Source organism: Danaus plexippus (genome assembly GCF_018135715.1).
Source record: "Danaus plexippus chromosome 3 unlocalized genomic scaffold, MEX_DaPlex mxdp_25, whole genome shotgun sequence".
In the NCBI taxonomy this organism is placed as follows: Eukaryota; Metazoa; Arthropoda; class Insecta; order Lepidoptera; family Nymphalidae; genus Danaus; species Danaus plexippus.
Window position 1 is genome coordinate 1,207,658 of NW_026869844.1, and position 25,648 is coordinate 1,233,305.

Below are 25,648 nucleotides of genomic sequence, written 5' to 3' on the forward strand. Positions count from 1 at the left end.
GACCGACACCACCACCACCACCACCTGCAGGAATTAAATTGGCCTCGGAACAGAAGACGGGCAGCCTGCCGAGATCAAAAGAGATCTGTCCTCCTCCCCCTCCCCGTCCCTCACACACACAACGAACCGACACTTTAAAATTCGCCCGCCCGCGAAGTTACGACCTTTGATAATAATCATTTCGTGTCAATTAGCTAATGAAAAATAAAATAGTCACCGGGTTCATTCTGTGTATAAGAGGAGGAAGGAACACAACGACGTAATTGAAATTACAATATGATGGCCCGCCGGGTCCCTGCGTCTGTTTCACAGTTGATAAGTAATTATTTAATGTATAATCTTTATGGTAATATCTTAATGTACCACGTTGTATCGGGGGTAGAGATTTCATACGTATTATCATTGGACGCTTTAGAAACTGTTCGGTGGCCAGTTCGCTCGAAACGGAAGGTGCCGTGTGGGCTGGCGTGTTATGTTGTATACAGAGAACACGGCTTGGAGCACGGCCAACGGTACGTGTGATCACAACACGACAGGTAGGCGAAGTGCTGACGTCACGTTATATAACAACCGATGAGTCAGAGGCATCAGCTTCATCACCAGCTGGTCCGCGGAGTGGGACAGCTCGCGGTGATATAAATAAATAAATAACATGATTCACGTGTCTAGATACACACCACGTACAAATATGCACCATGCTGTGTGTGTGATAACAAAATACGCTGACGATGATCGTATACGTCGGGTCACATGGTGTAATAATTGATACATATTAGTTCGAAAGTAGAGCGGTCATTGAAACCATTTATAACTTTAAAATGAAATTGCATTCATTAAATAGAGCATAAAAAGTAAAGAATTTTCTTACGTATATATATTTAAGTTGTGAACCTCTAGCTTCTTTGTGTAAATATGAAATTTTCGAGATAAATTTCTGCTATCTCCGTTAAAGGTTATAAAGAACGTTTTATTTTATAAGCCAAGAGCCGGCAGTGTGCGGTGCGGCGCGGCGTGTGCCTCCGACAGCTATGCGGCTTGTTATTAACTTTTTAAACGATTGTGTTAATTAGCGAGCTTCACGGAGAGAAGCCCTCGAGCGTGCATCCGATACAGGATACGGCGGAGCGTGGAAAAATAATAGAAACAACGAAACAGAACAAAAGATACACGATCGAACGAACAGCTAACGATACCGTTCAGTGTTAATTAAACATGTAGGAGTTTACGATATGCGTCCGGGAACAGCTGTTAAACGCTACGACACGTTGTGGCGTATTAACTATGAGAATGCAAATTAATATTATGTATTATTTGATACGAGTACAGTAGCTGGCTGGTGAACATTGAATAATATATTTTTTTAATTACCTTATATTGAAATGTTGTTCTGTTTTGTTGCAGCAGTTGTTCCGTTCGCAACAGGCGGCGGCGGCCGGCGGTCAGGCTGCTGCGGCACAGTTACAGCTGCTGCAGCAACAGCAACAACAGCAGTTCCAGCTGCAACAACAGCTGGCCGCCCAGCAGGCTTTCACGCAGGCGCCGTACGTGATCAACGCCGGCCAGGAAGGCGCGCCGTACGTGAGCGCGTTGATCGCCGGCGTGCCGCCATACTATGGAGTGGCGGCGCCTTGGGGAGTATACCCCGGGCTGGTGGCGCAGCCGGCGCAACAGCAGGCCCAGCAGCCGCGGCGCCCGCTCACGCCGCAGCAGGGCGAGCAGCAAGTGAACGGCCAGGGGCAGTACGTGATCCCCTACTACGACCCCGGCTCGCTGGTGATGGGCGGCAGGAACGGGACGCCGCTGAGGCTCGTGTCCCCCGGCGGAGTTCTCGCTCCCCGCCAGTACCCCGCGCCCACACACCCCGCCGCCACGCCCGCCCCGCAGCCGCCGTCACAGCAGCAGCAGCAGCAACAACCAGGTGAGAGAGCGACGCCGACACGTAACAATATGCCGACGTTTAATATCTACTGTCTCATAGCTGGTGTCGCATACGCATATCATGTCGAGCACCGGCGCGGCTCACGCGGCTCACGGGGCTCACGGGGGACTGGGCGTTAGGAGTTTGAACTTGGCTGACTTAATATACGACTGCTTGAGAGTTATGTGAAACAAGATCAGGAAAACGTGTTTCAACATAATAACGAAACGTTTAAAAAACTCATATACATACATGCATATATATTATAGGTAATGTGAACGCATTCCCACGTTCTCTATGTACACATGTAGTCGCGAGGGTTTGCAGATATTTTCTTTATTTTCTATAATAATTAAAATGAATCCTGAATAATTCTCCGTCAACGTAAAGTTTGAGAGATGTTTTGATTTTGAATAATGTTGGTCGATGTAAGAAACTCGCCGCCGACGCGTTTAACGCCGCACTAACATATAGTATACATATATATATATATACAATAATGTCCCAGCATCGGATACACATTATTTGATATTGAAACACGGTCACAATCCGAACACACAAACAGACAAACCTATCCCTTATATTTAACGAATATATTTAAATATAAAACTTCATTCTTTGTAAATTACTAGAAAAATAATTACAATATATATATATATATATATATACTTTTCTTTATCATTTCTATTTATAAATAAGTTAATGTGAACAGCTTTCAAAGCCATATATTACCATAATACTCTTCATGAAGATTTAATTGATCGTGAATATTTTAACTTTGTTTATATTTATGTAAAAGATAAACAAAAATATGTATAGAGATAAGGATGTGATGGTTCATAGACGATTTATGGGGACAGGTGAGACGTGGACGCCGGGCCGTGAAGTGATAGATTGTTACGTTATAGTAATATGTATATATATATATATTATACATTCGATTAACAGAAGAACAGGTTTTGAAAACAGAGTGGAAATAAATAAACATTACTATGTTCATGTGGAATGTTGCTTGGAAATAATATATACACTTAAACATACAGCGCTTTTATATTTATTATGTGTAGGGTACAATAGATGTGATTAAATAATAGTAGTTTTGGTCGGATTTGTTACCGGCGTACCTAGAGTACCGAGTAGAAAGGATTATATACATAGTGTTCAGCATGAGTTCATTATTTGTACCTACATACGTTATGTAAATATGTTGCATCCAAAGACGCTTCTATGTATGAACATCTCGTTTCATATGGAATGTTCCGTCTATGAACAGGCCTGTACTTTCCTTATTTCATTTGAAACACACACGTGATGTCGTGTTGAAGTAAGTTAGTCGAACATATATTGATAGTAGACCATAGATGTAGGTACGATGAGTGCGGACGGAGCCGTCCTCCGCGCCGTGCTGACGTTGATGACGCGCTCCTCTCATGCTATGTATATATATTATGTAACGGTTACACACATAGAGGCCTAGTTCAAGTTTGTACATAGTATTGTACAGAATTGAGCGACAGAGAGAGCGGAGAGACAGAGAGAGAGACAGGGGATGTATGTCGTTACAGGAGCGTGTGCCGGAGGAGCGGGCGGCCCTGCCGGCAGGAGGGACTCGCTAGAGTTCGGCGGGGGCCTGCAGGACTACACGCGCAAGTGGGGGCCTTCACCGCTGTCACCGCCGCTGGGAGCCCTCGGACCGGTGGGGCTCCGGCCGGTGTCCGCCGCGCCCGGAGCTGAGACCGCCAAGTACAGGTACACCTACAGCCTGACACACGCCTGTATATATACATATGTAGTGACAACAGTTCGTATTGAACACACGGGGAGAGACTCGAATCACTGATGATGAGCTGTCATCGACGACATGTAAATAGCTTTGTATATTGTTCATTGTACATGATATAATACATACGTTTAGTGTAATGTGTTCGTGTCTCGTGTGTGTACCTTTCACAGCGACGTCCGCGGACACGTCTCCGCGGCGGTAACGTGATGTTATTGATATTTGTATAAAATGTATTGATTGTAATGTCCGCATATTGCAGAGTGAGCAGTTTGGCGCAAGGCCTGACCTCCAACAGCGGAATGTTCGGTTCGTCGTCATCACTATTGAGCAAACTGAGCGGTGTCGGAACCATCTCAGGTTGGTACCACCACATACACCCCACAGCGATACATGTGTACACTCGCTCACCGACACCGCGCTCCGGACGTACCCCATACAGTACATGTACTATAACACTACTTACGCACACTCGGCATTACATTCTCCTTGTGCCCGATACATTGAGAACATCATCGCCTCCCACACACAGAGTTACACTCAATATACGAGCGATCGATTACGGAGTGCGGGGAAGTTTTTGTATTTAACATAAAAATAGAGCACACGGAGAGTTTTATACGAAACAAAAGTACGGGCCGACATTACTACCGGCCGCTGGGTTTTTGTCAGAACATTGGACGTTAAAAATGTGGCTATATAAATATATATATAAGTGTAGCTCAACGTGTCGTCAGCAGAAAAATGTTTTCGTTAATTGACAAGCTCGCAATTATTTTTGATTTGTACACATTTTGTAGTCGAACCAGCACCGGAGTGAAAAAGTTATTCTTATGTACTATACAATGTTATATGAGCATCCGGCTATATAACCGCGGTTATGTATCTCATGTACGGATGGCTTATGGAGGAAAAATACCTCTGTTACTATTAACAATTATATAAACGATATTGCACATTTTAATGAAACACATATTGAAGAAAAATACATTTTTAGTTGGGATGTTTTTTGTTATCATTGACGTATTGTTATTATTTAATGAAAAAGGAAAACAATTTGCGAGTGGCTGTGACGTCATTATGTACATTGAGCATGTGAGCCGATAGCAAACATATAATACTGTTCAATAGTAGCCTTCGCCCCGACTTCAGTCGCGGAAATGAAATTGAACCCAAATAAAAACTAATAATGTTTGCTTGAAAAACGTGTACCGCTTCATAAAATACAAGGTTAACTCCTCCGTCCCTCGGGGACGACTGAGATTTTAAGGAGATAACTTTGCCTATTGTTTATACCGGTTTGGAAACTATATTATTGTAATGTTTCACCAAAATCCGCTCAGCAATTTATCGCTTTAAAAGCGAAGAGACATCCACACATCCGTCACACATAAAACTGACGCTTTTTATATAATATTGCGATATGTAAGGACCGACCTCATGTGTTTCATAATAGAATTAATTTCAATAACATCTGAATAGCGTTTGTATCTGTCAATACATGTTGCCATTTTACCGTGAGGTGGCGTTACTGAAGACCTGCATCATTACGCCACTAGCGGCTGAGCTGAGCATTTTATTTTGTAATTGCAACGAATAATCTTCTTTTTTTTTTGTAATATATTTAACATTCTTAGTGAACTTAGAAAAATATTTTAACTAAAAAAATTCATCTCTGAATTTTGAATAAAACTACTATGATGATAAATTTACTTGTATTGAAGATGATTTCAGTTAAAACCAATGTTGTGTTAATATAGTGTAATTAATGTCGCTTTTATTGCTGAGGTCGCCCATAAAAAGGAGGTTTTATAGATTTTACTGAATAAAACATGACTCCGCATCTCACAGTAACCTTACTCATATATATGAAGAGATCACGGAATCAATATTGGACACTTATTAACTGGACGGTAGAGAAGGCAAACAAACTACACGGACAGTGAACAAACACACTCACGTGTGTGTATATATATATACATATATATACATACACACACATATACATAGATGTTATGTTTATGTTTAACATAAAAAAATTGTAATGTTTGGCGTCTTAAGTTAAAGAAAAATATAGACAGGAGACATCGATCACTCACGTAGCCGGTTAAAATAGGTTGTAATGTACTAAAGTGTTTCCAGAGCTGGTCGGTGGTGGTGTGGGGAGCGTGGGCGGCGTGGGCGTGGGCGGGGTGGGCGCGTTGGTGGCGGGCGATAAGCCGGCTGCTGGACGCTCACGGCTGCTAGAGGACTTCCGCAACAATCGCTTCCCCAACCTGCAGCTCAGGGACCTCGCCAACCACATCGTGGAGTTCTCACAGGACCAGCACGGCTCCAGGTAATGACACACACAAACACACACACACAGATAAATACATTTAAATATAAATAGAATATACAGATAATATTATAACCTGTTTGTAGTCTGAATATTAAACATTTTTAGTAGAAATGTTGTTGGCTTTCACCTGATAATTATAGATTTATAACAAAGTGTTCTTCGATATTTGAGCAATGTTCTATTCTTAATAATATACATCTACGAGACGTATATATACAGATATATACAACTCGTAGGTTGACTCGATCCACGACTCTCAGGACAATAATACTAAACTATTTTTTTATTGTAGGTTTATACAACAGAAGTTGGAGAGAGCAACGGTTCAAGAGAAACAGATGGTGTTTAATGAAATTATCGGCGCCGCGTACAGTCTCATGACGGACGTGTTCGGCAACTACGTCATACAGAAGTTCTTCGAGTTCGGCACGACGGAACAGAAGACGACGCTAGCTCAAAAGGTATACATAAAGACACATGCAACAGACGGACTGCACACGCGGCGCCCATACCGCGCTGATACGAGAGCTAGAGTTAGACGTGTAGCTTATGATACAACGTACACTGGTGTTGCAGGTGCGCGGACACGTGCTGGCGCTGGCGCTGCAGATGTACGGCTGTCGGGTCATACAGAAGGCGCTGGAGTCCATACCGCCCGAACAGCAACAGGAAGTGGTCAGGGAGCTGGACGGACACGTGCTCAAGTGTGTCAAGGACCAGAACGGCAACCATGTTGTTAGTACTTGACTCACTGAATATATATAAACAAAATTGGTATCTGTGAATGTTCGTCGAGTACGTGTTTGATCGTTTCTTGTAGGTACAAAAATGTATAGAGTGCGTCGAACCGGCGGCGTTACAGTTTATAATAAACGCGTTTGCCGGTCAAGTGTACGCGCTGTCGACTCACCCCTACGGCTGCAGAGTGATACAACGCATCCTGGAGCACTGCACGGCCGAGCAGACCGCGCCCGTCCTGGCCGAGCTACACGCACACACCGACCAGCTCATACAGGTACACCCCTCACACGCACATACACCCAGCCCCCGTTATTTATGGAGGTACTTTATTAATCATAACTTCATATATATATGTGTGTGGTGTACAGGACCAGTACGGTAACTACGTGGTACAACATGTGCTGGAGCACGGCGCGGCGGAGGACAGGTCGCGGCTGGTGGCCGGCGTGCGGGGGAAGGTGCTGCAGCTGTCACAGCACAAGTTCGCCTCCAACGTGGTCGAGAAGTGTGTGACGCACGCCACGCGCAACGAACGCGCTCTGCTCATCGACGAGCTGTGCGGGTTTAACGATAAGTGAGAGCCGTGCTAGGATTCTGTAACACCTGTATCGTACGAGCGTTATCTGACCCCTCCTTAATGATTCGATTTCCGCAGCGCTCTCCACGTCATGATGAAGGACCAGTACGCCAACTACGTGGTCCAGAAAATGATCGACGTGGCGGAGCCGACGCAGCGGAAGGTGCTGATGCACAAGATCCGACCTCACATCGGCTCGCTGCGCAAATACACGTACGGAAAACACATCATCGCCAAGCTGGAGAAGTTCTTCATGAAGGCGCCGGAGCTGGGCCCCATCGGCCCGCCGCCGCCCAACCCGGTCCTGTAGTGTGTGTGAGCGAGTGTCGACGTCCGCGGAGTTAGGCTGATGCGACGGCGCGGGTGATCCCTGCCTATTATAAATTTTGTGAATATTTGCGATTGTACATTTGTAAGTATAGAGCTCGTCGCCCGGACGGCGCCCTGTACATATAGCGGCAGACTGATGTACAGAACGATACGATAACTGTTTACTAAACGATAGTTGTACAGCGCTCGGCCGTCGCCTCACCGCGGCGTAGCGATTTTTGCGTTTCTAGTTCTTAAGTGTTCTAGTATTATTCGTTGTTCGTATGAATCTATGTATAAATATTTGAAAGTCTCTCATTCTCGTGTAATTTATGAATCGAAGGAAGGCTGCGGTCTCGATGAGCCGGTGCTTCTCCGTAATGTAGCTCGTTGTAGATTTACTGTTAGCTGGGCTAGGGGACCTTGAATCTTGGGAGTGATGAAGAATGCCGCAGGCAGTTCTAGACAATCGGCACTATAGTCGTGATTTTATTATTATTTTGTGTAGTGTTCAAGTCAAGCTCTCGTTTAAGTTTAAAACCGGCTTTAAATCGTACATAGCTTATCGAATATTCTAAGCGCCGGAGTGTATAGTTTTGGAATTATTATTTTTGTATATTTTTATGTGTTACGTGTAACTTAAGTTATTTAGTTGGCCCCGAGGCACGCGGGCGATGCTTAGTTGTGTGCGCGCACGTCGTTATAGTGATGATTGTTAGTGCTGTGCTGATAGCCGTAGCCCGAGGTCCGCCTTGCCGGTCGCACGTCACAAGCGTAGCTGCTCCTCATTCCCCGTCTGTAATTATTTTAATAGGAAGCGTAGTTTCCTACGACACCTCAGATTTTTTACGTCTAGATGTAATTGAAAATAAAATTATTGTATATGGCTGTACAAAAATGTTAACAAGATGATTTGTAAAACCTGTATGTTATGGAGAAAGGCGGGGCGTCGAGAGCGACGAGGTGTAACTTATCGCGGCTCCAGCCGTCCCGTCTTGTAGGTTGTACTAGATAACATTTATATGGTGATCCATCTATTTAGACATTAATTAATAAAGCATTTCTGTAATAATATTACAAAGCACCTGTCGTTTTATTACAACACATACACGAACCCGCACCCCCACTCCCATGCAGCACGCGGCACATCTGTTAAGGTATTGAATCAACATGGACATAACATTGGAATGTAACCGTCTCGAAATACTGAATGGAATATCATTCAGTATAAAGGATTCCATTAAAAATGATCAAACCTTGAAGAGACCTAAGGGCTTCTTATCACCCCTTAAAGAAGTCAATGCTGAAACTATTATATCGAACAGTAAAAGAGCGATAAGTGTGCTATTGAACATGTACTTCGAAAGTTACAGTATGTAATTAATAAGATTTGAAAAACGGACAAACTGAAAGATCATCTTATTTATATATTCTTAAGTCATTCAAATTTTGGAACGCAATTATATCAGTATTAAATAAAAAATTACTCAACAAAATTATCTTCTCAGAAATATTTTACTAAAATGTTATTAAGAGCAAAAAAAGATAACGCATAAATTAAAAATTTAAACATTTATGTCACGAAAGCAATCACGTCAGCTAATTCTCTCATACAAATGAAAAAGTTGCGGTCGAAAATCACTTTCGAACGTAACTAAATAAACTACAGTTACTAGTTTCTACCATCAAAACCTAATAACAATACAATAAAATTTAACTCTGCTATAAAACTTGTTTTGTTTAGATATTAATCTGTGCTCACGCCGACGTTAGATTACCTTTTAATTGGTTCCTACTTCCTACCATATGTAGTAGATACATACCATATTTATAAAATAAAACAAAAATTATTAATTTTTAACTGAAAAAAAGAACAATCACAACATTGCCACTTTTATTATTATTGTTTATTTTAAGTTATAATAAACAAAATTAATATAATATGCATTAATACGCATTACCGGGAAGTGAATGTGTCACGTCATGTCATTAAATACCAATTATTGTGTCAACAACAGAATTTGAATTTTGAAGTTGCGCAGCGAAACGCACATCAAAATATGAACTTTTGTAACAGAACGGAATACGGATGTTATATGAATAAATCACAAACGATTTCGCGCCGATAACAAGTTACGAACTCGTTTCGATTCGTTTCCCGTTTTTATTTTTATTATACAAAGTAATTGCTTTCCTCGGTTGATTTCACCTGTAGCTTTTTTAAACTAGACGTAAAATTGTTAATACTTGTTTCATATGAATTTTCACACATATGTTGAATACATTATACTTATTTTTATAGATTGAATACAGTTCTGACTTCCGAGTGGGATCTCTAAATAAAAATAAGAATAACGGTTCCTGGTCACCATCATGACGGCACAATATCCTTAGATTTTTGGGAAAGTAAATAGGCTGGTTACTAGATTAAATTTCATTTTAATTGAGTTTAAGTATAACATATCTTAAAATATACCGAAGTAAGGCATAATAATGAGTAAATGTATGTGAACAAACTAATAAAAGTTGGTAGCAATCGTCAATAAACATAAACTGTTTTGTTAAAACATAGGCAAAAATAGGTAGCCTCTAGTTTTTTTATAGTTAGTATTTAGATGTTGCAGAATATTTTTACTATAAGACAACCAGATTGGAGGAGCTCCATACTTTCCTTGCTGCGTTTAAAAAACCATACATTTTCCTTTACGGATGCCAAAGATTAGAACAGCTTGCTGTTTCCTTCCGTGAATAATTTCGATGTCTTCAAGGTACAAAATCATAAAATTTTTTTCTTCATTTCTACTCTTCAGATCACAATTCAGTTCATAAAGAAAATACTAAACTACAGATATCCTGAATAATGTGTTCGATTCCGTCATAACTTATTTTTTTCAATCACAAAAATTACAAATTGTATAAAAATGTGTCTTTGAATTTAATTCTGGAGCAATCGATAAATTTCTAACCGTAAAAAAACTAAATCGCTTTCTCACTTGAAACGATTATCTAAAACTTGACGGTTCACGCTTCGTTTGATTCAAATTTTTTTACCCGCGTTCGTGAACGACATTAAAATTACTATTACATAAATTTTCCTTTACAAATCTCCTTGAGTAGAAAAACGCAATCTTGCTATTCTTTTTATACAACTAAATAAACCTTCATTTATTAAAAATGGAAGTGTTATATGAGGCCAGATTAATGAATCTTTGGCATACAATGTTAATATTAGTCGGTCCGTAAAAACTGATTATATTCGGAAAAAAAAAACGATAATAAGATAAGGCACGAAGAACAAGCGAGTGAGATATAGTTGAAAATGAAATACAACTTAAATAGTAAATCTATTTATTTAAACAAATGTTTCTGATACTCTTATAGCTAGTGTCGTGTTCTGCGGAATCGCTATTATTTATCTTCGTCCTTTTCCTTGGCATCCTTGTTCTTGGGCTTCATACTCCTCTCCCTGTCCCGGGAACGTTCCCGTTGTCTCGGAGACCGGGACCGGGACTTGTGACGGCGGGAACGTGAACGAGACCGCTCACGGCGGTACGATCTGAAACATTGTGTTTTAGTTACTTATATGACTTATTTATAATATGTGTGATATATAACATAGTATAATCCCTCACTTCTCTCGTATCCTCTCCGGTTTAATGGAGCGTGAACGTTCACGATCCCTGTCTCTTTCCTCCTGTAATGAAATATATTTTATTACTATGTCTGTGTGTATGTATGTGTGTATGTGTAAATTGTCTATTTCTATACAGCTATTTGTATGTTTATTTATGAATCCCTTTTTTACTGAGATCGCATTTTTTACACTTAATTCTTTTATAAAAAGGACTTCTGACAGCGACCTCTACTTCAAGATAAGTTATTCATGGTGTTACAAATTACTTTTTAAATATTGTATTTCTTTTGTTTATAAATCAATATAGACATTTCATTCGGACGTCGTGTCTTAAAAGGTTCATTCAATCATTCATCTACCTTACACACCTCATCCCTCCGGTCCCGGTCCCGTCGGTCACGGTCGTCGCGGGTCCTGTCCCGGTCCCGGTCCCGGTCTCGGTCTCTTTCCCGTTCCCGGTCCCGGTCTCTTTCGTGTGTGTGTGTGACGTGCGAGCGGTATGTCGGGTAGGGCGCGGGCATGTGTACGGGCGGCATGCCTAGCGGCATCGGCGGTCCCATGGGTCCGGGCGTTAGTTCCTTTATATCTGACGGCGCCCAGCCTGTCTGTTCTGGATGAGCTGGAAATGTAATAAAAAAGAATGTATTAGAAGCATTTCATTTCAACATAGATGTTAGTCAAACTCACTTGGTTTGGTGACGGACAATAGTTTTTAATACGGTTAATATTTTCCTTTAATATTGATTTTAATAAAGTGTATTGGACAGTTGAATGTGTTTCACTATACACCTTCTAAGTATGTTCATTAAACCAGGTCATATGAGTCATAAAACTAAGAATGTACAAGTATATTATTTAATGATGCATACCTTTTATATTTTTAAGTTAAAGAAACAACAATATGCAGAGAGATGTGTCAACAAGCTGTCATATTTGTTACATACTTTGATGCGTGTAATACAGAAGATATCACATATGTAATATCTAATATTTCGGGAGTACGCGTAGTAATAAGACGATGTTTTAGGAGCTAGTTAAAACTTTAAACAAATAGTTTCATCTAACTGAAATAATGTTAGAAAAAAATTCTGTGTGGGTCCATACCCCAGGGTTCCTCGTATGAGTGTGGTGTGTGCTGGTGTGGAGGGAGGTGTGGAGCGTGAGGCGCGTGAGGCGGAGGCTGGTAGTAATGGTCGGGGGGCGGAGCGCTGAAGTAGTCGGCGGGTGGCGCAGCCTCGCGCACCTGACCGCGGCCGTACTCACGACGCTCGGCTGTCATCACCTACAACATGACATCAACTCATCTCAGTAAATAGGTAAAGTAAATCTTCAGTCGATAAAATCATTAAGGGTTCATAAGTATTTAATGACAGCTGGTTCGTGTCCTGTACCTGTATAGTGTTCTCTCTGGACTGGTAATTATTTGGCATCCCTGGCGGCATGTCGTCATGTCTTGGTGGACCTGAAAATAACATGAAGACATGACTTATACTCTGTCTATAATAATCTTAGATTCAATAAAACCTTAAGGTTTATACTTCTTTAAAAATATGTACACACTATTAAAGAGTTTTAAACATGGTGCTTGACTAAAAAGACAAATGATTTCCTTGAATTAAATATTGCATTGACAGTCTTTGATTTTCTACTTTAAATTTTAATAAAACATAATAAAATAATACATCTAATAACATAATCTATTGCAGTATATAATGCTTCAACTGACTGTACAGTCTTAGTAAGGTGACTTGATAACCGTCAGTATACAGACCTTGTTGCCGTCTGTCTGTGGGGGCGGCGCGGGGCGGCGGGGCGGCGTGTAGAGCGACACCGGCCTCACTAACACGCATCCGTCTCTGACGCTCACAGTAAGCGCTCCAAGTCACCTCGTTGAAACCGTAATTGAAGTAATCTAAAAACATTACACATATTATTCATTATTTAAGTTATAAGACCAAAGAAACAACAACAAAAATAGCACCAGAACAGAGAAAGGCACTAGCAGTTAGTAATTCATATACAACATTATTTTCTATAAGAATAATGTATAAATACTCATTTCATATACAAATATGAACTAGATATATATATATATATAAGTGATGTGAAGCACACATTTTCAAAACTGCTCTTTATTTCTATGAGAATGTTATTTTCTTTGAATATTTACCAGATATATCAGCTCCAGGTTTGTTCCAGGGTTTATCTTCAATAGTGTCAATATTAAACTCTAGCGCTGGCACGCCGTTGATGCTTCCGGGACCATCTAAGTCTTCAAGAGTCACTTTGTTACCGGCCGCTGGACCTTGACGAGGCTTCTCAGTTCCAGCTGCTACAAGTCCAACACCACGCTGGGAATGTTCATTAAACATGGCAATATTATACTCAAGTGGCTTTAATTACAAACAATTATATGTTGTAAAATATCATGTTACCTGATTTTTTATATATTTTTTGTTTATAACAGAAGTAAACACACAGAATTCATCTTGTCATATTTTTCAATAAGAAGTAAAGTATTAAAAGGGCATCCTGCTCTACATGTTACAGAATTAAATAAGCACTAATGAAGTTAATGAGCATTAGTTTCCTAAATTATAAATCAGCAAGTAAGTTGACATGTATAGATTGTTGTTACTTTTTCGCACAAATCCTTTCAAGAAGACTTCTAGAACATGTATTTTTTCATGTCTTCTACATCCCATAGAAGTTATTCATGATTGCTATTATTAATACAGTCAATAGCAAAAACTGAAGGAATATCCGTGATGTTATAAATACAGCATGAGGTTGTTTATTAAAACACTGTCTCTTGTCTGGTTTACATAAAACATAAACTTTACTCACTTTTATATTCAAACTGGCATAAGCTTGTGGTCCTGACTTAATTTCTCCAATCGTTACTTTGACGTCATCACTATCATCAGAGTCGGTGTCCCCGTTGTCCTGACTGTCGGCGTCTCCATTCGTCTGATCCTGATCATCTCTGTCCACCTCACCAAAGTGTTCATCGTTGAAGTGAGAGTCTTCATTGTTACCCTCATTTGTCTCTGTCTCTTCTTGTACTTTACCATCATCATCCTGAAGAAAACAATCCTTAAATAGTCTAGCCGTGCGATCACATCAAAAAAATCTGCGCCAAGTTTCTTAGAAGAAATAAAATATTATTAAAAGTAAATAGGTAATTTAGGTTATGTTGTTACAAAACGTACTATTCTCTCCTTATTAGCATTTTCCTGTTCTTGTGTTTTTTCATCAGTAGTTGATGCTTCCGCTTCGATTTGTTCACTCGCTGATTCTCCATATAACCAATTATCATCATTTTCATCTGCTGGAGCGGTTTCTACAGCAGCGTCTGCCATTTTTGTTTGACAACTTCACAAATGTTCAAAAGTCATAATCAAAAACGATAGAATTTAGGTGAAGTTTGTCTATGGTTATAAGAGAAAATGTACATCAATTTAATAAAGTAAATATTGAATATTATATCCTTGATTCTTCATTAGACGCTTAATATATTGCAGAGTGAATCCAAGGAAATGCCTCTCACACCAAATCGAAAGCCAACACACAATAGTCAAGTAAGTCCCCCTCCCCGTATCAAGTACACTCTATGTAACTGTCAGTAAGCCAGCCGGTTACCGTTAGTGACGTCACATCCACCTGTCAAGTTGCAAAATGTATTATCCCGCCAGAGGATTATTAATTCGAACATGGTTCATTTACTATGATGAATCACTGTCAGTACATATAAATTTAAAAAATCTGACAAAAATAAATAGCAGATCACTTACTATTATGAGTGTTTCATTATATAATGTGTGTAACTGTATAGGGCCCTAACACAGCATTTCTTCTTGGACCCTCCTATTTAAAAAAAAAATATCTTTTTTTTATGTATGAGCTGTTTAAATTAAACACATCTTCAAATGCTTCTTTACTATATTCAGACAAATAAATATTCAAGCATTACTGTTGTGCTCAATTGCCACTTTTTGATTTTTAATAAATAGTACAAAGTAATTTTATAGCAGGAAAACAAGTGTTTTTATCCAAGATGACTTTAGTCTAAGCCATTTCTGCGCCGGGGAAATGACTGCTCAACTTCATTAACTTTCTGAGCTACAGCTGCTAGTTGTTCAGAGGTCTTTGAGGCTGCCGTTCCGCAAGTTTCTGCCAATTCTTGAATACCTTGAGATACCTTAAATTATATCAAGAGTTATTAGTTATATAACATTTTATGATGAAAAAAAAACCATAAACTGACCGAACTATTTGTTTAAATAGTCATACATAAATACATATATTTTTAAATATGATTTCTTAACAATAATATTTAAACTACTGTTTTTACCTGAAGTGCAATTTGGACAATTTTTAAGAATGTCAATAACTTACAGAATCTGCTTCTGCCTTTACTTCTGCTGCTGCTAAATGCATTTTATTCACTGTTTCTTGCATCACAGGAACTTGCTGTATGGGCTCAGATTCTAAAACTGGTGCTGCCTACAATCATTTAATAACAAGTTATAAAGTTACCAATATAATATAATTGTGTAACAAGATGTCTAAGATGGTTTTACCTGTTTACAGTGATGCATACAGTGACAATGATGTTGTATTACAGGCTCGGCTGCAACTACTTCATGCATGTGCATATTATTTTGTTGCAACTGAAAACAATGGGATTTACATGTGTTAAGAAAAATTTATACATTTTTATAAATAATATATTGTAATTATCACTTACATTTTCAGCTAAATTTGGATCAGTATAGTTGTTGAGTTCATTAGCCATATTCCTGGCTTCTTTAAGCTTTCCGTGTTCTGCTGTAGCATTGTTAATAGCCTGGGCGGTGTTTAACAAATTTGCAGTAGCCGAGTCTCCTTGCTGTCCTTCTATAATATTACAAGCATTTATTCCTAATTTAGCTTCAAGTTGTTCAATTCTGCTTTGTAAAACAGCTATGGGATCCATATCGTATAATTATAAAAAAAAACAAAGTATATATAAAGTAGTTGGATGCTTTCAACTAAAATGAAGACATAAAATTTATTTAATTTTGTATTTAGAACACAATTGTTGTTTTATTATTTTTTTGGAATTTTATGACATCATCTGTTAAAATTGACAGTGACAAACCAGTCTTACTTAAATCGACTGTGGTAATTAGAATTTAAATACAGTTTGTCTTTTTAGCTGATTTAATTTAAAAAAATATGTTTGAATATTTTTCCTCGAAAATTTTAACTATTTTTGTTTTTTAAGGTCTTAAATATAAAAAGCTACTAAATAAACACTAATTGAAATTTGCTTACTTTTAATTTATTGTAAATTAAATCATCTTCTTTAATTGAAACAAACTATAAAACATTTTTCTTTAAGCGGGTCACAAAATAGTACCACAGTCTAATTTTGTGTCTAAATTTTAAAACATATGAGGTTGACATTTGTCTGTCATTTTTGTTTTGTTTAAGTTTTCACAGTGAATATCTCTATAATTTTTAATATTATTCTCAGTGTTCTAGGAAGAATTAAAAAGATTTTCTTAACTCTTTCTTATAAAATATTTGTTTTATAAGTATAATCTATAATAAAAATTTAAATTATCGATTTTATGAAATATCGGTTACAGTGCTGAGTCAAGTCGCATTTTAGTGCTCTTGTTTATATATTTGGAAATAAGTTTTACCTTATTTTTCCATGATGGACGAAGAACTGGGTGGGCTCAATGAAGACGATTACGTTTTACCGCCTGTTAAATATGAATGTAAGATATTCAGGAAATATTTTTGTCACAATATTTAACCTCCAAAAATATTTCTTGTCCAATAAAAATAAATATATGTAATTATTATGATACAAAAGTTTCCAATTTTAATTGGTTTATTTTATTTTAGATTTGGACCATACAGCAGATGTGCAGTAAGTCAAGAAAAATTTGATAGTCTTACTTTACTTTCTAGACAAATATGCAATGAAATAAAACAAGTTCACTAAAATATAATTTTATGGTTTATCAATTTGAGTGATAAAGAAAAATGTATTATCACAAGAAAAATTGCTTATTCTTATATACATCCTATACTTTTTTGGTATAATTCATATTCTAAATAAGTGGTACATTTGCACTATTTTTAAATTGGATATGGAAGTTATAACAAACCTACTGAGTGTTAATGCTATAGTCCTAAACCCTTGTGCAACTAATACTTTCAGATTACATGCTTGGGGTGACACATTGCAGGAGGCTTTTGAGCAGTGTGGCATGGCCATGTTTGGATACATGACTGAAATGGATTATGTACAGATAAAAGAGGTCCACACCATTGAAGCTAATGCTGATGATTTAATGGGCCTCCTGTACCATTTTCTTGATGAATTACTCTTTCTGTTTTCCGTCGAACCGTTTTTGATATGTAAGAAACTTGTCATTACAGAGTTTAACACAGAGGAGTTTAGAATAGTATGCAAGTGCTTCGGTGAGGAGTTCCAGATAGGTAAACATCCTCAGGGCGCTGAGGTGAAAGCGATCACATATTCTGCCATGCAAATTATAGATCAACCTAAGAATAATAAGTATGAGGTTTTTGTTATAATTGATATTTGAATACAACTGTTTTATATTATGTGTTGTTTCATTTAGTCTGTGGTATTCCAGACCACACTAGATTTTTCTCTGTTCAGTGATATATTCTTCATAGGATCTTTTACAATACAGGAATTATCAACTATCAGTGAAGAATTCAAACATGAAGAACTTAACAAATAAATCATTTATCTCTAATAATTTAAATTGTAATGATTTGTTATATAAGTGTGTAAGAGAAAAAGTCAATAAAATTAATTTATAATTTTCTATTAGTAATAAGAATAGTATTTTGGAAAACTTATAGCACTTTTAAAAGATGAAATTGCGTCATAATTTATATTATGAATTCCGATACAAAAGACGCAACGCTAAATTTAATGTATCTGAAACAACTGGGACCAATATCGACATTTCTTTTTTTTTATAACTTGGCTTTATATTCTGCCAGTATCGTGTAGAATGGTGGAGACACGATACGGGATTGACCTTTGAATGAAATAAAATGTAACAGTCTCGACTGAAGTCACAATTAGGAACTACATATGTTGGTAGATCTAAAATAACACAAATTCAATTAAATGTACAACTAATATTTAATTAATAACAGTGAAGATGTTTAGAAGAACATGCTGTCTGTCACCCATTTAAGAAACTATAATGTAAAAAGAAGGATTGAAGGTATATAATTGAATTATGTAATATAAATATTTAAAAAGAAGTACTCGCTATTTATAATAAAGCGTATTGAAATTAATAGAAGTAATTAATATTTATCGGATCATAAAATTTTTTGTCTGTCTCCTTTTGATACCAAAAGTACTAAGCTTTTGATAGTCTTTATTTGCGGATCCACTCGTAAAATTTAAGACAAAATATATTTTAATTTTAAAAATTAAATTATAAATAAATATCCCAGTTCAAGGACGAGACAATTATAAAATAGGAATTGAAATTTACTGCACTATATGAATTCATTCGTTAAATTATTTTTTATAAAGTTATAAAATTTTATGATTAATAATGATATTATCAGTAAAAACAGTCTCACAATCGAAAACCTATTTTATTCAGAAATGTATTGTGTTTTACTCCCAACTCGCATGTTGGCACAATTATTTATAAACAATGACTTGTACATGTTTTTGAACCGTACCGTGGAAATAGAGAACCGTTAAAAAGCGTTCATAATATGAATTTTCGTGGACATAGAATATTTATTTCAAATTAAAAAAAAATATATATTTTTGTGAACTTACTTATACAACAATCTATATTTTTAATAGGTTTTGTAACTTTTAAAATTGACTTTTGAACTTTTCTCTCAGTTTTGATGAATATAAAGATAAGTAAAGATTATTTCTCAACTGTATTAGATTAGATTCAGAAACTGGGAGAAAAGTCAAAAGTGATCTAAGCAGGTGGTATTTATAAACATTCAAGATAAATTTTGATACGATTTCTCTGTGTCAACTAAATAAATTTCTCTCAACAAAATTTCTATGTTGGTAAAAATAAGTTCCTATAAACGTCATATACATGTAAACCTGGAACATGATTTCACATATCACACAATTATATCACTGTCCATATAAATACATTGTTTGAAGGGTGACCCATATCAATAAACCTTTACATAGACAATTTTAAAGATTGCTAATGATTTAGACAAGCCTGTTTGATGAAAAAAATTACAGTCTAATTCTTGCCTAGCTGAATATGGCCCTGATTCTTAAACTGATATTAACAGAGAGATACGTAGCGTAAAAACCTTAACTTTTTTTAATATGAGTTTTTATGAAAAACAATCAGAAAACAGTTTCTTGAGTTGTAAAAATTAAGCATGAAACTGTAGGTATAAAAGATATGCCCTCTGTTGTTCCATGTAACATTTCATATAAATCTTTACACTGTTTTCTTACTACGTAAGCGGATTGCTGTTTATTTGGAACATATAACAAAAAAATCATTGACCTACATTTTTTCTATGCAATTTTGTAATTTCCAAAAATGTAATCGTGTTATATCACCTTTTTCTGTTTCTATCGCATGTCGCACACCGTCTAGAAATGGAGGAAAAAGTGAAAGGTGAAGGATAGAGTCATTCAAATAAACAATTGACAGTATTTAATGTACCCAACGTCTTTTTTCAAGTTATTTTTGTACCCATTGCAGTTAGTATGAATAGACAGGTACCTACATATTACATCTTGATACTTACAGGTACCTACATATTAGAGTTTTCATCACCCTTCCATTTTTCCAATTATTAAGCTAAGATTGAAAACACTTATAAATTTTTAAATCCAATAACTTTCAGAAAAAAATCAGTTTCATGTCTACGATTCCTCAAAAGCTTTAATAGTATAGTAATTTTATAAAACCTCACCACACTTTCTCTGCGTTTGTTTTGTTCGAAAATGGCATGGATTAAGGAAGATTACTTATCTTTCTTATAGAGATTTTGTCTTAGTTTCTATGCTCCCTACGATTCAATCAAGTACCTGCTTGATGTCATCTTTATATCACATTAACGATAAACTCGATAGTCAAAACATAAAGATACATTAATAAGGTGCAATACCGAGTAGAGCAACTGCACTTAAAATATAAATCTCATGCTGTCAGATGCCCACAAAGTATTTTTTTTTTTAATATTTTATACCACGTGACATAACCCATACTTTCGTTATATAGTATCTACACAAATGACATGTCTTTGTAGTGTGTGGACAATGTCGTCTTCTGAAATAAGAATTACGGGCAGTTTGAATACTGAGGCACTGAATTTTTCTGGTCTGATCAGATACAGATCTCACAGCTCCTTATTATTTGATCTGATTGTCTGTTTCCTAACCGTTCGATGCCAGGACAAATCGGAATATTTTACTAAGTTCAGATCTTTTTTTTAAAACATTTAACAATTTAATAGACATTTCAACCTTCATTTTCTCCCAAATATGACAATGCTTGTGGACAGGTTTTAAAAAAGTTTTTCCATGCTGGAATCTAACAGATTGAACATTATCACCTTCTCGTTTCATCTTATAATAATATACTTGGTCTTCCTACATGATGCCTGAGAGCCAATCCTACAATGGATAAATGTTGATTTTAACATGTAGTAGTATATTTTGCATTGACATGATTTATGCTCACATTAATTGAAATATTTGTTTGTTTGCAGTGGGCACATTGGCTCAAAAATGGGACAACATAATCAATTGTAGAAATCTACAGATGCGTGAAGTAGTTACATGAGATTTTATTCTTCAGTATAAGTCTGTTAATTCAGTAACTTTCATTATTGTATTAGCAACGCATGACTTGTGCCGCGGCACAGTTATTGGTGCCTACATAACGTATGGATTTATAATTTAAATTAGCAATATGGTTCCTTATTGACCCCCAATAGACTCGGATAAAACATTTTATAGCTCAAGTGTTATAGTGCAGAAAACGACCTGTAAAGTAATGTAGGTAAATAGTTCACGTGACTGCGATAACAGAGTTCACTCACGACTAGAGCTCAGTTTAAACTTAACGTGAGGAGAAACGTTATTAAAAATGATTATAATTAATTTAAATGTAGGACAACTTAAGAAAATATCAGGCTTTTAAAACGAATAAAAAATGTAACCAAAATAAATGAAATTGAATTCCATGGGGAAAATGTATTTAACTCTCATAAGATTTGCTTGTTTAAAAAGAAAAACTGACATAACCTAGTGATCCGGTAGCAATTAAACATGTAGAAAAGTAAAAATATATAAATTGTGCAATTGGCGGTCATAGATAAGTTACTTATTTTTAAACGAAAGTGCAATGAGGGCCTTTTTCAGTGAAAGAATTTGAAATCTGATAAAGAAGGCTAGACTTGTAATATTTAAAATTTATTTTTCAACACTGAAAGTGTTTTAAGTATATCAGTATAGTTTTAATATAATTTCATATATATCAATATAGTTTTCATATAATTTAAGATGAATGATGATAAACTCTAGTAGAACTCTGATCTGTCAACTGTAGCGGGAAAATCGAACACTGCATAGGAACAATTTAAATCCTCGCACATTTTCAATCAACGCAGGCATATGAATGAAAAATGGGAAACTCTCTGATTATCATAGATATCATAAGTTTTTTTGTAATAAAAAATGTCGACTGCTTTGTGGCAAAAATGGCAACTCTTATAACACTACTAGGTGTATTTTACTTTCAATCTAATTTCATAAATATCATCTTCCACTTAAACTTATTTTATAACTATGTAAGTATCTTATCTTTTTATAAGGAATAAGTTAACGATCAATTGCATACAGCCAACAATTTTTGTAACGCTTGAATATTTCCTATTAATTTCATCTTCCGCTCTTTTAAAATGAAAAACACTGCAATTGACTTTTTCATTCTAATCACTTTCTTTATTAATCTAAAAATCCTTAAGATAAATGTTTAGCATATTTAAGGTAACAAACTCTATGAAAATATAATCTAAAGACTTTCTTAATTTATATGTAACTCTTCAACAACATGTTTTTGGACGAAGCCAGTTGTTCATGTAGCAAAAAACATTATATTTTTTTTTATTACCTTAAAACTCCTTTTAAAATGAACAAACTCTTTGCCCTGTCTGGAGTAACTGGCTAGCAGAACCATTCCTAGCCATATGTCATCATTGGCTTAGCTTATTTCATAAACAGCGCAGTCAAAATAAAATAAGTACAAATAGTAACATGCCTTTATAAATGTCAATATTGTCACTATAAAAATTGGTATTTGTAAAAAACACTACAATACACACTGGAACCCAGTACACTTTAGTGGACTAAAAACTTTTAAAAATAGAATATATGTTTTTCTTGAAGGTTCCAAAATCGTATTGTTCCAGAAGTGGCGAAGCCGATAGATTCATTATTCCTTATCTTGGATGTGTGGCTCTGAAAATTCGACAAATACCAACAATCTACAATTATGTGTCCATATTGGTCAGAAGTGACCTTTCAAGTGAAGGAGTGAAAAAAAACTATCTTAGATTCTGTTATTTGTGGTTGGTAACTCATCTGTGTGTAGATTAGCAGCAGAATGTCAAACGAGAATGCGTTTCTACATCTGGGACTGACGATGCTGTGGAAATCTGCTTTGTTAAGCTTCGAGTTGGGGCAGTCGTAGACATGATAAATTGACACAAATGCCATAATTTAAGATCACCGGGACGCCTTTCTGTGCTATACTCTACACATAAAAGAGGTCCGGATGTCGAGAAGTAGAGCAACACGAGCCTCTTTTTAAAAGGTACGCTCTAATACTGTTGCACTGTCTACTGTACTATTGTACTCGTTAAATTAAGAACGCCTCTAACACGTACACCCATTATAACTAATCCTTGTATAATCTAGTAATTAGTTATTAAATTATCGCGTAAATGACTAATGTTTCTTCGTTATTACGAAAATATAATTACCGATTGCTGGTATTATCAGAGATTTTCATTTCAGGATTTAAATACCTCAGACATCTTTGAAGACAAGAGGGATAGATATGAAGAGGATAGGTAGATATAAAGGCTTTCATCTCGTCTAAGCGTCATCATGGTTGCTAAATCTGGAAACCATAGTTTATTGAAATGTGTCATAACTGATATATAAGTTTTACTGGTCAGGAATAATGTCAATTAGTAATATTATTCAGTCTCAGTCTGTGACTTTTCAACGTACTGACAATTAATGACCACATCGGTCGATCTACTTCACTATTCGCTATAACAAAAAATAACTTACAAGGATTTCTATTAAGACGTCATTTTACTTTCGTTCCTACCTAGTGCCTACATTTTAGATACTTTACAATATACCTTTATTTACAGCACGCCAGCGCATTCACAAAATTTCTACCTTATGCCTATGGGTGGGAAATACTTGTTATTAAGATGATAAAAATTCTAACAGTATTTATGATACCCTCTTCTGAAAATGTAGTTTACATTTTTAATTTATTAATTTTGACGTGTACACAAACAGACACAACTTGTTGTGACGTCATGACTTACGAATAATGACGAAGATGCAGCTCGAAAATATTACTACATGCCGGAATAAGGTTATGTTTATGAAATTTATTTCATTTCGTTGGAAGTTATGTCAAAAGAAGCGTATTATGAGGTTAAAATTTATACGTCTAACCTACGGGACCATGGTCTAGGGTTGAAGTTCTTTGAACTGTTTATGTAAACTGACTTATATCACGTAGACCGTCTTTATTGTTCCGGTAACCTCCAACTAAAGGAGACTATATTATAGTCAGATAAGCAGCTGAGCTGGTTGTATACTTATGAACTTAGCGATAGTCCTTCAATGAACTTTAATCACTTTGACAACAGCCTATATTTTTTTTCAACATTATCAAAAGATATAGATGTAGATACATGCTGTGTTTTGACCTCTATAACATCTACATAAATAGTCGTAATAATTTTACGATAAAAATGTGATTGCCATAATGCATTAGTGTAAGAATGAATCTATAAACCGTTATTTTGATACGTCATGAAAATATTTTTTGAAACTTGGAATGTATGTATTCAAATAATTTTAAACAAAAAATTATTAGGCAACGAAGTTAAGAAAACGTAAATTGAATATATACTTAATTACAAATATTCAGTCCTTTTTGGACCTCATTTTTTCGTATTCAATGTCGAAACCTTTCTCCCATAATACAGTTTTATTAGAAAAAAAACATTTCTTCTATTGTTGTTTAAAAAGAAATTAAAATAACAACCAAAATATTTGCAATAAATAAAAATTTATACGTCTAAGTAAACCTAAACCTGTTAAGTAATTATATATTGGAAAAAAGAAATATTATATTATTCACTTTTTGGACTTAATAAGTGTATAATTCAAAATAAATGATTACCCATCAAGGATAACACGTCATTTATTTGTTTACTGTTTACGACAACCATGACCTACTTTAAAGTGATTTCTTCATTTAAATATCATTTTAAACAGTTAAGTGTTTTCAAAATATCGTATATTTGATGAAAATGCAATCTTTTGCAAGTCCATAGCTAGCACATAGATTCTATATTATTATTAAGAACATAGATAATTTTAATATCGGGATGTTATTGATTATTTACATTTTTTTTTTTTAAGTTACAAGTTTAAATAAAAATTTATAGCACTATTAACAAAATAAAAAGTAGCAGAAGTCTGAAACCATTTTGGTACCCAAAACATTCATTTTATTTGATACAGCCAGTACAATTCAAAATAATTTTTCGATAACATTTAAAAATATACATATATTTTCGAAATATATATTTACGAAAACATTTAAAAATATATAAAATAATATATTCCTAATGATATAATAAATAAATGTTAAATATCAATTTGACACCATTAGATTCCAACAAAATCGAATAACTTAAAGTAACTCAAACCTACTTCACCATAGATTATTTAGTGGCCTCTTTGTGAGTGAAATTTTATTTTGAACAAGTTTTAACATGCAGTTAGTAAGTTATAGAACAAATATTTACCTGAAAATGTTCTTTATAATCATTATGTGTGAACACGTATTCATAATTCTGATAATAATTACATTAATACATTAATTACATTATATCTAAAGTATTTTATACAGTTTTTGTAAATAGTGTAATAAATATAAAGTTTGTAATTAAAATAAAATAAAAAAAATTATGTTCATATATTTTTGGAGGTTTTTTTAATAATGGCAATGCCGGAT

The 25,648-nt window shown here is 35.7% G+C and overlaps 4 protein-coding genes across 14 annotated transcripts in view; 2 read left to right on the forward strand and 2 right to left on the reverse strand.

Moving 5' to 3' along the window:
* The window catches only part of LOC116770116 (maternal protein pumilio), a 53,396-nt gene extending 44,646 nt beyond the window's left edge, over window positions 1-8,750 (forward strand). For 5 of the 10 annotated variants that reach the window (XM_061526705.1, XM_061526702.1, XM_061526698.1 and 2 more), the window contains 9 exons: window positions 1,402-1,918; window positions 3,484-3,667; window positions 3,961-4,058; window positions 5,832-6,036; window positions 6,332-6,499; window positions 6,606-6,774; window positions 6,860-7,054; window positions 7,149-7,354; window positions 7,436-8,750. In XM_061526705.1, coding sequence (XP_061382689.1) covers window positions 1,402-1,918; window positions 3,484-3,667; window positions 3,961-4,058; window positions 5,832-6,036; window positions 6,332-6,499; window positions 6,606-6,774; window positions 6,860-7,054; window positions 7,149-7,354; window positions 7,436-7,667 — 1,974 coding nt within the window. In that variant the 3' untranslated portion in view covers window positions 7,668-8,750. Of the gene's footprint in view, window positions 1-1,401; window positions 1,919-3,483; window positions 3,668-3,960; window positions 4,059-5,831; window positions 6,037-6,331; window positions 6,501-6,605; window positions 6,775-6,859; window positions 7,055-7,148; window positions 7,355-7,435 lie in introns of all 10 variants that reach the window. The other 5 variants (XM_061526706.1, XM_061526707.1, XM_061526703.1 and 2 more) reach the window with 4 other exon arrangements.
* Window positions 8,751-10,997: 2,247 nt separating this feature from the next.
* On the reverse strand, window positions 10,998-14,742 carry LOC116767432 (pre-mRNA 3'-end-processing factor FIP1). Of its 2 annotated transcripts, none has more exons than XM_032657755.2 (9): window positions 14,513-14,742; window positions 14,148-14,381; window positions 13,471-13,651; window positions 13,072-13,212; window positions 12,692-12,762; window positions 12,405-12,582; window positions 11,660-11,919; window positions 11,299-11,360; window positions 10,998-11,222 (listed from the first exon to the last, which is right to left on the reverse strand). In XM_032657755.2, exons 1-9 carry the CDS (start codon window positions 14,660-14,662, stop codon window positions 11,075-11,077), a joined length of 1,425 nt encoding a protein of 474 aa, XP_032513646.1. In that variant the 5' UTR covers window positions 14,663-14,742; the 3' UTR covers window positions 10,998-11,074. The 2 variants fall into 2 exon arrangements, with proteins under 2 accessions (XP_032513646.1, XP_032513654.1); XM_032657763.2 differs by having other exon boundaries at window positions 11,669-11,919; window positions 14,513-14,737.
* A 482-nt stretch (window positions 14,743-15,224) lies between these two features.
* LOC116765577 (uncharacterized) lies at window positions 15,225-16,422 on the reverse strand. Its single transcript, XM_032655096.2, has 4 exons — window positions 16,051-16,422; window positions 15,884-15,973; window positions 15,699-15,806; window positions 15,225-15,501 (listed from the first exon to the last, which is right to left on the reverse strand). The coding sequence occupies exons 1-4, from the start codon at window positions 16,276-16,278 to the stop codon at window positions 15,364-15,366; spliced, it is 564 nt and encodes a 187-aa protein (XP_032510987.2). The 5' UTR covers window positions 16,279-16,422; the 3' UTR covers window positions 15,225-15,363.
* Window positions 16,423-16,750: 328 nt separating this feature from the next.
* LOC116765635 (protein archease-like) lies at window positions 16,751-17,930 on the forward strand. Its single transcript, XM_032655192.2, has 3 exons — window positions 16,751-17,071; window positions 17,202-17,226; window positions 17,521-17,930. The coding sequence occupies exons 1-3, from the start codon at window positions 17,005-17,007 to the stop codon at window positions 17,909-17,911; spliced, it is 483 nt and encodes a 160-aa protein (XP_032511083.1). The 5' UTR covers window positions 16,751-17,004; the 3' UTR covers window positions 17,912-17,930.
* The last annotated feature ends 7,718 nt before the right edge of the window (window positions 17,931-25,648 follow it).

What these genes read in the sequence shown, in the direction of transcription:
- LOC116765635 (XM_032655192.2), top strand. Translation starts at nt 17,005, where the DNA reads ATGATGGACGAAGAACTGGGTGGGCTCAATGAAGACGATTACGTTTTA. An exon ending in ACCGCCTGTTAAATATGAAT is followed by an intron (nt 17,072 to 17,201) that starts GTAAGATATTCA and finishes ATTTTATTTTAG; the next exon opens with ATTTGGACCATACAGCAGAT. An exon ending in GACCATACAGCAGATGTGCA is followed by an intron (nt 17,227 to 17,520) that starts GTAAGTCAAGAA and finishes TAATACTTTCAG; the next exon opens with ATTACATGCTTGGGGTGACA.
- LOC116767432 (XM_032657755.2), bottom strand. Translation starts at nt 14,662, where the DNA reads ATGGCAGACGCTGCTGTAGAAACCGCTCCAGCAGATGAAAATGATGAT. An exon ending in CCAGAGAGAACACTATACAG is followed by an intron (nt 12,583 to 12,691) that starts GTACAGGACACG and finishes GTCATGTTGTAG; the next exon opens with GTGATGACAGCCGAGCGTCG. An exon ending in CCGGAGAGGATACGAGAGAA is followed by an intron (nt 11,223 to 11,298) that starts GTGAGGGATTAT and finishes ACAATGTTTCAG; the next exon opens with ATCGTACCGCCGTGAGCGGT.
- LOC116765577 (XM_032655096.2), bottom strand. Translation starts at nt 16,278, where the DNA reads ATGGATCCCATAGCTGTTTTACAAAGCAGAATTGAACAACTTGAAGCT. An exon ending in ATCCAAATTTAGCTGAAAAT is followed by an intron (nt 15,974 to 16,050) that starts GTAAGTGATAAT and finishes CATTGTTTTCAG; the next exon opens with TTGCAACAAAATAATATGCA. An exon ending in GTATGCATCACTGTAAACAG is followed by an intron (nt 15,807 to 15,883) that starts GTAAAACCATCT and finishes AAATGATTGTAG; the next exon opens with GCAGCACCAGTTTTAGAATC.